Source organism: Mus pahari, chromosome X (assembly GCF_900095145.1).
Source record: "Mus pahari chromosome X, PAHARI_EIJ_v1.1, whole genome shotgun sequence".
Taxonomy (NCBI): Eukaryota; Metazoa; Chordata; class Mammalia; order Rodentia; family Muridae; genus Mus; species Mus pahari.
The window spans coordinates 138,733,696-138,746,064 of NC_034613.1; the positions used below are offsets into that span (position 1 = coordinate 138,733,696).

At 41.7% G+C, this 12,369-nt stretch overlaps 1 protein-coding gene across 3 annotated transcripts in view; it reads left to right on the top strand.

Moving 5' to 3' along the window:
- Nucleotides 1-3,461: 3,461 nt before the first annotated feature.
- The window catches only part of Phka2 (phosphorylase kinase regulatory subunit alpha 2), a 76,623-nt gene continuing 67,715 nt past the window's right edge, over nt 3,462-12,369 (top strand). The window contains exons 1-2 of one of the 3 annotated variants that reach the window (XM_029534207.1): nt 3,496-3,592; nt 4,027-4,223. In XM_029534207.1, the coding sequence (XP_029390067.1) occupies nt 4,146-4,223 (78 nt within the window). In that variant the 5' untranslated portion in view covers nt 3,496-3,592; nt 4,027-4,145. Of the gene's footprint in view, nt 4,224-6,444; nt 6,519-12,369 lie in introns of those variants that run through there. The other 2 variants (XM_021187651.2, XM_029534208.1) reach the window with 2 other exon arrangements.

Genomic DNA, 12,369 nt, shown 5'->3' on the forward strand with positions numbered 1-12,369 from the left:
TTTGTGTCAAGTAACTTCAATGTACTTTGCCTGCTGTGACATCCTACCCCTTTGTTCTCTGTACTATATAATACTGGTGTCCACTTTATGAGAACACATCCAGATTTTACACGATCTCTCCTGTTGGTCTGTTTGTCATTCACCAAATCCACACAGATCGGGGACCCAAGTGAGGTCCATCTGTGACAGTGCAGCAATTGATGCTACCTAGGAACTTCGCTGCTTTTAATGAGCTGTGCCTTTAATGAAATGATGCAAACTGTTCCACTCGGTGCTGGCTTGTATCTGACAAGGTCACCTTGGAGGAAGATGTGTTATTTGAAGGGTATTTCAATGGAGAGTTAATTTACTGAATGGCATACTCACCAAGCAGACTTGTTTGGTGTGACTTTTCATAATAGCAAGAAAAGATGATTCAGTTTATCTCATCTCCTCCTTGGAGTCTGAGGGACAGAAACCAGGAGAAGCTGAGTGAGTACAATAAAAACATACTATTGGGACCAGAGAGATGGCTCAGAAGTTAAGAGAACTTGTTGCTCTTGCAGAGGATCTGGGTTTGGTTTCCAGGACCCACATGGTAGCTCACAACCACCTATATTTCAAATTCCAGGGGATCTGGCAACCTCTTTTGACTTCCACAGGCACCAGACATGAACACAGTAGGCATACATACATGCAAACAAAATACTCATGTATATAAAAAAGGAATATTTTTTTTAAAAAAACAGGAACAAAATTGGGTCAAAAATTCTTAGGAATATATTCATTTATTTCTCACCTCAGTTTCCAGATACAACATCAAGAAATCAGAACATATAAAAATTAAATATATATTCACATAGAATATTGTATTAGTCAGGGTTTTACTGCTGTGAACAGACACCATGACCAAGGCAAGTCTTATAAAAAAAAAAACCAACATTTAATTGGGGCTGGCTTACAGGTTCAGAGGTTCAGTCCATTATCATCAAGGTGGGAGCATGGAAGTATCCAGGCAGGCATGGCACAGGCAGAGCTGAGAGTTCTACCTCTTTATCCAAAGGCTGCTAGTGGAAGACTGACTTCCAGGCACCTAGGGTGAGAGTATTAAGCCCACGCCCACAGTGACACACCTACTCCAACCAGGTCACACCTATTCCAACAAGGCCACACCTCCAAATGGTGCCACCCCCTATTCCAAGACTATACAAACCATCGTAAATATATAGCTTTTAAAAATAATATTTTATTAATTATTTGAGAATTTCATATACTGTCTTTTTATCATGTTTACCTATATATAGCCATATAGCCTTGTAACCCTGGCTGATTTGCCTCAAATTCAGGACGTTCCTGATTCAGTATCCACAGAGCTGGGATTACAGGTATTGCCATTCCTGGCTTTAAAACATATGCTTTTAAAAATGTATTTAATAGATATATTCTTCACTATGAAGAAACCCTTACAGTCCCTGGACTGTCTCCTTGACTCTCAATCTTATATAGCTGCAAGAAGCTGGAGCAGAGACAAATTTAACATTCTTTTACACTATTGTAATGGGAAAGTAAAATGATTCCAGGTCAAGTAAACTAAATTATTACAGAAACAGTTTAATTTGGTTAACTGGTTAGTTTCCTCAAGTTGATTAAGAATGGACCTTCCCAGTTCAGAGAAGGGGTACTTTAGGGTCAAAAGATATGATATCTCCATTTTGTATGCTGTCCTCTAAGACAGAGTCTTAAGCTTCCAATGAGAACACAAGCCATCCTAAAAATAAGCAATGATGCCACCTTTTACATACAGAAGAATATATGAAATCTCCAGCAAAGGTAAATAGAAAGATTAATAAACGGAATCAATTATGATAATTGAATGCTTTTTTAAATTTTTTATTTATTATTTATTATTATTTTCTTAATGCTATCCCGAAAGTTCCCTATACCCCCTGCCCTGCCCCTGCTCCCCTACCCACCCACTCCCAGTACTTGGTTCTGGCATTCCCCTGGATAATTGAATGCTTAATCTTACTCCCTAGACCACAGCAAATCCTACATGGAAGTACATTGTGCACTGCTTCATAACTCAAGTATCATTATTAAAACAAATAAGAGTTGAGAAAAGAATGGTAAGAAGGTATGAGGGGAACTGCCCAATGTAAAACGTATACATGTACCAAGGCTTGAAAAGAATTTTGAAAAGTATGTGACTGGGTGTGGTGGCACATACTCAGAATCCCAACACTTTGGATGTTGAGGAAAGTAGTATTGCTGTGAGTTTGAGGAAAAGTCTTGGATACATAATATAGTTGAGACCAGCCTAGGCTACATGACAAGACTACTGACAAGACTCTGTCTTAGAAAAAAAGGATGTGAGCTGATAGGGGGTTGGGTGCCTATAAGGGGAGTCAAATAAGCAGGACTCATTTTCATTCAATCAACATTGAGCCCTAAACACATGTACAATTGACTCTGTGCCAGGCGTGGTGGGAGATACCAAGCTATTTCATAAGCAACTCATAATCCAGTTAGAAAAGTATGCCTTAGTTAAAATGTAAACGATACACTATTTCCAAATGGTGTTTGAAAATAGCTATGGTTTAAGTGCCATTCTGAGTCAAGTATGTGCTACATGTGCTTGACCTAGTCACATTACAAGGCATGAGGTTTATTCCAACAGATTAAAAACAGTAAAAGTTAAACAACTGAAACAGAGACACAGATGTCTATATAAATCAGAAATGGAATAAAGTGCAGTTCGAACTGACTCGTTGCCCCATCTTTACTGAAGAAACTGCTATAGGAATCCAGAAAACTGGAAAAGCTAATGAGAGAGTGGGCTGCCCTAATCTTTAAGGCAAAGGTAAATTTCAGACAATGAAATGGGTCAAAGTGGAGAATAACGAAGTGCTTGTGGAAGCAAATACATTAGAACAGCTGCCCAGTCTAATTTGTTGGTGGGCCAGATTTTGATGGACAATGAAGACTAGATCAAAGAATGCGGCCTGTAGTTAGCAACCTTGACAACTAATGGGATGCCAAATTTCAAAATATACTATTATAAATGAACTGCACAATTCTCCCAGGAGCTAAGGCCGGGAAGCACGGGTGCCAGGAGTGTATGTGGAGGACAGTACTCAGGACTCCCTTTCTTGCTTTCAGTGCTGAGCTCCACTTTGGGGACTCTGTTCTCAGGTGAGGCCCGGGACAGGGCGGGGCTATGACAGCGGGTCATCCTAAGGATGCCCAGGCGGCCCAGCCTCTCTCTAGTCTCGGATAGGTTTGGCGGTTCCGCTCAGGAGACCTTGTCATTGCCGACCCAGAAAGCCGACTTGTTCTCTGCTTTGATCTAAGTTCTCCGTACTCCTGCGAGCTGCCCCATTTTCCTTCCAGGTCAGGCCTTGACAAGGAGGGCTCCAAACCCCAGAGCGGAGGCGGGGTGGGGGCGGAGCTGCGAGCAGATCGGTACCGCCCCCCGACGCGTTCCTTCCGGGCGGGACTGCACGGGTTCCGCTTCTTGGTGTGGGCCGGCCTGAGGGGTGGCCTCCGTACCCCGGGGGCCGCGACCGAAGGACTCTGCTCCTGTAGCCTCAGCCGCGGTTGGAAGCAGGTGGAGGTAGGAGCAACCTCAATGAAAAAACAAAACAAAACTGAATTTCCGTTCAGAGCCCGGCTCCCACCGCTCCCACCGGCCTTCCTTTTTAGACCCTCTCCCTTTAGGCGGAGACTTGGAGAGTCCGCCCACGCGGGGGGCGGAGCCTAGTAGAGCTTGGGTGAGCTCCCAGGCGACCCGGAGCCACCTCCCAAAACAAAGGGGTACCGCCAAGGCCTTTCTCCAGCCTAGAGCCCAGTCTCGGTTCTGTCGAGCATGGTGGTGGGACTAGAGACCCTCGGGGCAGCTGCTGACCCAGGGGAGGCTGGGCCGCGATAGCGCCACCCCTGTCTCCTCCCCCGCACCGCCCAGCGGCGCGACACTCTGGTTGGCTCGCCTTGCGAGTCCGACTTTGGGTCTCTCAGTTTGAAAACTCTTCTTCGTCTCCTCCGGCTCAGCCCCGTTTGAAGAACTCATTGAAGCTGAATGTTTTGAGGACCAGGTCAGCCTTGGAGGCGGCAACTTTGGTGGACACCACCGGACAGGTCCGGCTCCGTGGCCCGTGAGCTTGGGCGAGATGCGGAGCAGGAGCAATTCCGGGGTCCGCCTGGACGGGTACGCGAGGCTGGTGCAGCAAACCATCCTGTGTTACCAGGTAAACAGAGAGCAGTCCGGAGACCGGTCGAAACTGCCCACTGGTATAACTCATTCTCCCCAAGGCCTCTGTCACTCATGAGAGCTTGCATTTAGTTAAGAGGTTTCCGACTTTAATCCAGTCTTTGCTAGCCAGTTATCACCCTACTCCCTTGTTGATATTGTGTTCACTTTACTCAAGTCAGGCTTTCTGGCTTTTGAACAGCTGCTGCGGCTGCATTGCAAAATTCTGGGACCTTTTCTTCCCTCCTCTTCCTCCCCTCCTCCTTTTCCTCCCTTCGAAATGCACCCCTCGAGGTCCTTCCTGACTGCCTCTTTTGGATGAAAGAAGTCCGTTAGGTTGGGCAGAGCACACTGAATGAGAACAGTGAACTCTACTCTGGGAACAGTAGGCAGGAGTGAAAAACTCCCAAGGCTTGCCATCTGACTGGAGTGTGGGCAATTGTTACTGCCCCCCCCCTTGTTAGAAATCCCCCTGAGAGGACCCTATGACCCACTCTGGTTGCTACTTTACAGCCAACAAAACTTCTGGGCACAGCATCAGTATCAAAGGGTCCTGTGAAACTGTGCATATACTCTCAGGTATGAATACGCCTGCTATGCTTCCTGCTTGGCAAAAGTTATGTGTGAGTCCCCAGTGTAAGACCACTGAGCTATTTTTGTTCAGAGCAAAGACAGCAGCTATATTGCTTGCCTTCAATCAATCGGCAGCATCTATTTTTAGGGCTTTGAGAGTCAGAGAAGGAAGTAGCAGTTGGTGGTCATTTCTAAACCATTAACCATTTTTTTTTCTTCTTAGCTAATTTTTCAACCTTGGCCTCTCACTCAGGAAGAATGTATTGTGTCTTTTCTATGCAAGGCATTATACAAACTGTGGTGCCTACATAAAATGAATAAATGCTGGTGGTGTGACTTAGTGGTAGTTTACCTGGTATTCTCAATGCCCTGATTGGATTGCAGCACTGTAAAATAAAAAAAAATGTTCATAGCACAACACAGTGAATTTTATGAATAAAGTATAATAAGTTTAGTGTTTCTTGTTTGAAACACTTTGGGGCCAAATGTGGCTTGTAACCTAGAAACGTCTTGATTTTAAAAATCATGCATTCTCTGTATGCATACTCTTAATAGCCATAGTAGTCCAGGCAGTACCCCTTAGTTACAGCCACTATTATTTCTGCATTGGAATATGAATGTTCACACTAAGCAATAAGTAAAGACTATAAAAAGAGTTTCACATTAGACCAGCTTGTCTTTGTCACCAAAAGAAATTTCTGCAAATGTAGGAGAAACATTTCCATATCTTAATGGCTCTGAGGATTGCTCATAAAGGAATGCAGGGTTTATTTGAAGAAAACACCCCCTCTCCCGCCCCTCCCCCCCACTGCCAAACCACAGATGGAAAGGGAGGAGATCTGTAAGACATGGCATTCCAGTGGAGAGTTGAAGAGGGGCTAAGCAGATAGAGAGGTTACTCTTTGCTTTTATTCTTAGAATGTAATTACAACTATAAAACGTTGTAAAAAAATCCCAGTTGAAAACATTTCTACCCATTACTATGATAGAAAGAGCTGTAAAGAGTCCAAGCTGGCTAGAACTCACTATGTAGACCAAGCTGGCCTCAAAGTGACCTGCTTTAGCCTCATGCATGTTGGGATTAAAGGTGTACACCATTATACCCAGAGCTTTCTGTTTATCTTTTCTGAGTTAACACCTTCATCTGTAGAATGGGAATTGGTTATTATTTTTCAAAAAAAAATGAATGTCTAGTGTACTCCTTGGGCACATTATGTGCAATCAGTATGCAGTGGGTGCTTTTGATATAGACCACATGTTGTTCCTCAGTCCTTTCAAGACCATCCTGGCCCATGAGCTCCCATTCCTGGAAGGCTTGATACTGCTGCTAATTGTTTTCTGGTCTTTGGACATAATTATGTGTTCCATTGATGTAGTCAGATCCTAAGTACAGAGACTTTAGTGCTTCTTTCTAATTCATCAAGCAATGTCTCAGGCTCATTATAGTATCCTTCAATCCTTGTTGAAAAAAAATACTTCCTATGAGTTCTGTGCCACCTTAAGGGCACAGCTGTTGGTCCAGGCTTGCCTTTGCTCAGGAGCAAAATATCACCAAAGCTGTCGAGTTGGACTTTCCTCCCCAACATTTTAATGATTAAAGAGCAGTTGTCTGACCTTTTAGTTGTATTTATTTGGGGGGGTAGGTAGTGAAAAGGTCCTCATATTTTTTCCCTTTTCCTCTGGATAACCAGAATACTCCACTGGGAAAGTCTTTGAATCTGTAAGTAGACACCTTCTCATCCAGTGCTCCCCTGCATTTATCCTGCTGCAACAACTATTCACTTGTAGAGGCCTAACTTGCTTAGGGCCTTGTCATCTTTTCTGAGTGATATTAGGTAGGTCCCCTGTGTTCTGTTTTTTTTAAAAATCATAATTCAAAAGTGGATGAAGTAGGATTTTGTAGTTTGTGCTATATTGTGCCATCTTCTATAGGTATATGCATGTTTCTGAACATTTTTCAAGTCAATTCTTATAAGCTCTGAACTCTATTTTTATTTGGTTTTTCAGTTGAGGCTAGTTTATATTGGTTTCAGAGGTTAGACATCATTTCATAAGAATGTCAAGCTGATCGTTATTCTTCCTTTTAAATCAGTAGTTTATTCACATCGTCTAGTATGTCCTCTAATATGTTCCTGTATCTGTAAAAGAGAAGACCTTTTCCTGTATGTTATTTGCCAAATCTAGAATACTTGGCGACTATACATTATTTGAATTTTTAAGGCAAAAAGGGAAAGACCTATGTCTATAAAATAGTCGTTTAGCAAGTTTTATTTTATGAATATACATTCTGAGGAGTCTTTTCAGGAATGTATTGACATTTAGAAAGAATTTTCTAGATTTTTTTTAGCCTAGATTTAAAAATGTTGATTTTTGATATTTCTTCAGTAATGGTTCTTTTTGAAGGCTTCTTAAATATGTGTGAAGTGTGAAATAGTGGTAAGAGAATATGAATCAGAAAATAATAGTCAATTTTGTGTTCATAATAGAAATTAATGAGTATGATAATTTAGAAAAGAGACTAGGGCAAGAACTACATTGAGATTATTAACAGTGGAATTTAAACTGAAAACAGTAACATAAATAGAACATGATATATGGAATAAATAGCAGTAGTAAAGACTAACTGTAGAAAAGTTAAAAATAATAGAATTATGTCCAGGAAGTAGTATGACAGGAGACTGAGAAAAGGCTGGGGTTAAAGTATTCTGAGTCCTTTATTGCCTTAGAAGAGAGGGTGAAGAAATTGTCATGTCGTTTTAAGTCAAAAGCTTAAGAATTACTGTAAAAATAATATAAGCAAAGGACTGAAAACTTAGCGCAGTTGATAAGATGCTTGCTGTGCAATCATGGGGGCCCCAGTTCAGTTGTTAGCACTCATGTAAAAGCCAGATGTGGTGATGCATAACCCCAATATCGGGAAGGTGGAAATAGGAAGATCATGGGGGCTTGCTAGCCAAGCTAGCCTAGTCTAATCAGTAAACTTTAGGTCCCAGTGAAAGCTCTTGTTTCGGAAATCAAGGTGAGCATTGGCAAGAGTCCCCAGGACACATGTGGGCATAGCAGCCTGTTCGCAATTCTTTTGTTTGGTTGTTTGAGACAGGGTTTCTCTGTCTAGCCATGGCTGTCCTGGAACTCACTCTGTAGACCAGGCTGGCCTCAAACTCAGAGATATGTCTGCTTCTGCCTCCCAAGTGCTGGGATTAAAGGGGTTTGTCACCACTGCCTAGCCTGTTTGTAATTCTCATGTTCAAAAGATAGAGTTGGGATTCTGTATTAGGGTTCTAAAGTCACAAAATTTATGGAATGTCTATATATTAAGAGAAATTGTTGAAATGACTTAGAGTCTGCAGTCAAACTAACCCAACAATGGGCAGCTGTGAATGGGAAGTCCAAGAATCTAGTAGTTGCTCTGTCTCACAAGGCTAGGTGTTTCAGCTGGTCTTCTGTATACACTGGAATCTTGAAGTAGGTTCCAACAGATGGGCCGGCAAGTAAGTGCAAGCAGGCAAAAAAGAAGAGAGCCTTCCTTCTCCCAGTGTCCTTATGTAGGCCTCCAGCAGAAGTTATGGCCCAAATTAAAGGAGTATACCACCATGCTTGGACTTAAGCTGTTCTTTACTTGGAACTTGCTCTGTTCCAGGCTAGCCTTGAACTCAGAGATCTGCTTGGCCCGGTCTTCTGGGATTAAAGGTGTATACCACCTTTCCTGGGTCTCAGCTTTTCATGGCTTCATAAGGATCCAAAATAGCATCCAGTCATATCTCTCGTCTCACAGTGAAAGAACCACAGCTGACACGATCAACGTCCTTCTTGTGAGCTGAGAGCCATCATAAGTACTCTAAACCAAGTTTCTCAGGACCAAACTAGGGGGGTGCAGATGAATAGTTTAAGTACATCAGATTGCTGTAAATAATAAGTGAAAACTGTGTTCCCCATGTGTCTCAAAATGTGAAACTTGAATTAGCTGTTTCTTTAAATATTTCACCAAGTTTAGTTCTGCCATGTTATCCTTGTCATTTGTGCTTATATTTTAAATAATTTAAGGAATTGTAAGACTCGGGGTATCACTATGTTCCCTAGGCTGGTCTGAATCTCCTAAGCTCAAGTGTTCTCTTTACTTAAACTCACTAGTAGCTGGAGTTCTGTAGGTACACACCACTATGCTTAGCTTGTCTCTTATGTGTAAGTGTAACTATTAATAGAAATATGACACAGAGATTTCCATTAATGTTCATAAAAGGCATGTAAAAAGTGATATAGACCCATTGAATATTTTGTGAAGGAAAAATATCTTGTCCTCTCTTTAGAAAAACTCACAAAAATTTCAGGAGTCTCACGATCCTTTGTATTTTTGTCTTCCCCAACAAAGTCCATTGTGGACTCCTGGAATCGCTTTTGGAGACCAAAAATCAAGACTACCAAAGATGTTATTGAGGCAGAGAAGGAGTTTCATGAGTTCTAGTCCAGCCAAAACTACTTATCAACACCCTGTCTGGAAAAAATAAATAAAAACATACAGTGTCTCTGTCACTTGAAGGCTAAACTGAAATTTAAGACATAAAAATCGGTATTGCAAATGCAAGGATCAAATAATGGGTGGGATCTATGTTGTTCCTATTCTGGTAGAACTTGGCTGGCTCTGTATCTAGTAATCTGTGGATCCCTGAGACTTCATGTATCAGCCACAGGGTAGTTAATATCTCCCTTGAGTGTGAATGTGCTACATAAGTTAACACAACACCAAACTGAATATTGACATCCCAGTAACCCCTCTTCTTATTACACTGACTAATGAGAGAGTAGCAAAAAAATGAAAATCTCCTAAGCGAGTGATTAGTCATTTGATAAAAGTTAAGTGACCTGGCCCAGTTCCTAGGAGGCATCTAAGATGGGTAATGGGATCTGGAATGAAGCAGCTGCCTGACTTATGTTTGTAAAACTAGAGGGGAGGAACTAAATAAGCACAGAAAGAAAGAAATGAAGATTGCATACCTCTGCTCTGTTAGGTAAAGCAAGAGGCAGCTACATGCAGCAGCTCTGCCTGTGTCTGTCTGTCTGTCTCCCCCCCTCACAGACACACAAATAGAACAACCAACAAAAACCCTAATTTTTTATAATGCATAGAAATGTTTTGTTTGAATGTCTGTCTGCACTAAATGTGTGCCTGGTACCTGAGTAGGCCAGAAGAGGATGTCAATCCCCTGAAGTGACAGCATGTGCTGGGAATTGAACCTGGGTCCTCTGGAAGAACAACCAGTGCGCTTAATTGCTGAATCATCTGTCTAGCCCCAAGAATTCACATTTTCAGTGATATCATCTGACCCACTTGAAGTTTAGGTATTAAATTTTACAAAAGCTGGTATGTAGTGAGAATTTTGGTTTCTTGAAAAACACAGGAATACAAGAATTTTTTTTAAATTTTAGTCCCAGGTGTGGGGATATGAGGCTGTTTCAAAGCAGCTGACTATGATTTGCCTCTTGCTCTAGCCGGGGCGTGGTTTTGTCAGTTGCAGATTGTATTTTTGAGTGTGTAATGTTTGGAATTTGGAGGACTTTTCAGAAGATATATAAATGCTAGAGTCTTGATAGAAGGGCTGGTTGGCCAGTTGGTTGTTGGAAGCTGTTGGTTGTGGTTTGTTAAATAGTGGTGTGCAAAGAGATGAAAAGAAGAAATTAGATATCTTGACTTCTAAGATCAAACTTGCCCCAAGGAATTTGACTTTCCTAATCAGCAGGAAGTAGTTAAAGGACATCGTTGACCCTTTAACCTCTTATTCTTTTTTTCTCTCCTACCTAAAGTTAGGGGATTAAAAGAGTGGAAAAAGGAATGGAGAAGGGTGGGAGAAAAAGTGCCAAGAACCAGCCTCTGCTTGGAGAGGAGTTCTGAGGTAGGGTTATCTGGGAGCTGCAAAACAAATGACTCAAAGTCAAACTGTGGGTCCAAGCTGGCAGCCTATGTTCTACTTTCCAGATTGCTTTCTCTAAGTTCTGCTCTCTCTGGAGATCTCCAGACAGCTCTCTAAGCAGTTCTCTCTTATCCTAAAAATTCTCTGGATAGCTCAACTCTTGTAGATCATAAGCCAAGTCTTTTACTTATCAATCCAGTCATTTACTCTCAGTTCCCTCTTAGTTATCCTATGAATTAGCATCTCATGATTCTAGCCCTTCGGTTCATGGGAGACAGCAAGCACTTTTTTTTTTAACATTGCAAAAGAACTCAGAGATCTGCCTACCTCTGGTAAGTACAGACAATAAGCTAGCTTGGTGGAACCCTGCCCTGAAATTACCATTTCTACCACACGGGGTGGGGTGGGGGGCTCTGTCCCAGGACAACCTAGAACTCAGGAATCTGTCTGCCTAAGTATAAACAGAAAAAAATCTTAGCTGGGTGGGATCTCCTGCAATAACCACTCCCTAAATCTCTTTATATCCTTTCTTAGTATCTTTCTGACAAATAGGCTTACAGTGCAGCTGCTTTTGTTCCTTTACATTTGTAAGCCTCTCATAATTCATATTGCATCCCTGTTTTTTTGAGAAATTATATATTTTTGATTATAAATTTTGATTATAAATTATATATTTAGAGTTCCTTTCCATAGCTTTAAGGGAAGTCCTGGAGGTCCCAGCATTTACCATTGTGCTGAGACATTAGCCACACCTTTGCCTCCTGGATTCATGCTGTCTCGGATTATTATGGAGTCACTAAAATGTTAACAGGGAGGGCAGTCCTTGGTACATTATTATACAAACAAGCTGTATGCCCACAACAGCCATTGACACTCCTGTAGGCTCACATCTGCTGGCCCTATCCCAGGGGCAGGAACCAAGTTATTCTGTCCCTACCAAGGCCATGCTGGATCCAAAGGAACACGCGAACAGTGAAAGGTCTGGTAGTCTTAATTATAGATACAATTATTTTAAATATCGTGTTAAAATATATCTAGGATCTGACAAGATGGCTCAGTGGGTCAAGGTTGCTTGCCACCAAGCCTAACAACATGAGTTAGCTCTCCCAGACCCAAATGGTGTAAGGAGAGCACAGATTCTTGCAAGCTGTCCTCTAACTTCTATAGGCATGCTAATGTACATGCAATCCTATGCATGCACATATACACATAGTAAATACACCAAAACATTGTTCCTCACCACTCCCTTTTAATATTTTTCAAAGGTGGTCTCTGAGATAAAATTCTAGCATAATGAATGAATTTAATGAGTTTTGAGAATTTTGTGGATAGGATTTTCTACTTTTACTTGTTTTCTTTATTAGCATGTATAATAATGATCAGTCATGTATTTTCAGCATTTATTCTAGTCCCTTCTTAGTATTTGAGCTGTACTTTCCTCCCTCAGAACTGAGCAAGACAGACACCCATGCACATGCACACAGTGAGTCCTAAGCCAAAGGGAAAAATGCCAAAGGTAGATTAATTGAAGCCTCCAACATCCTTGGGGAAAGGACATTGATAATTATTCAGTTAAGGAAGTCTCCACAGAGAAGAGAGCATGAACATGTGTATAGGCCCAAAAGTTTCAGGAATACCTGTGGATTTGTGGGGAGCTAAAGAGTG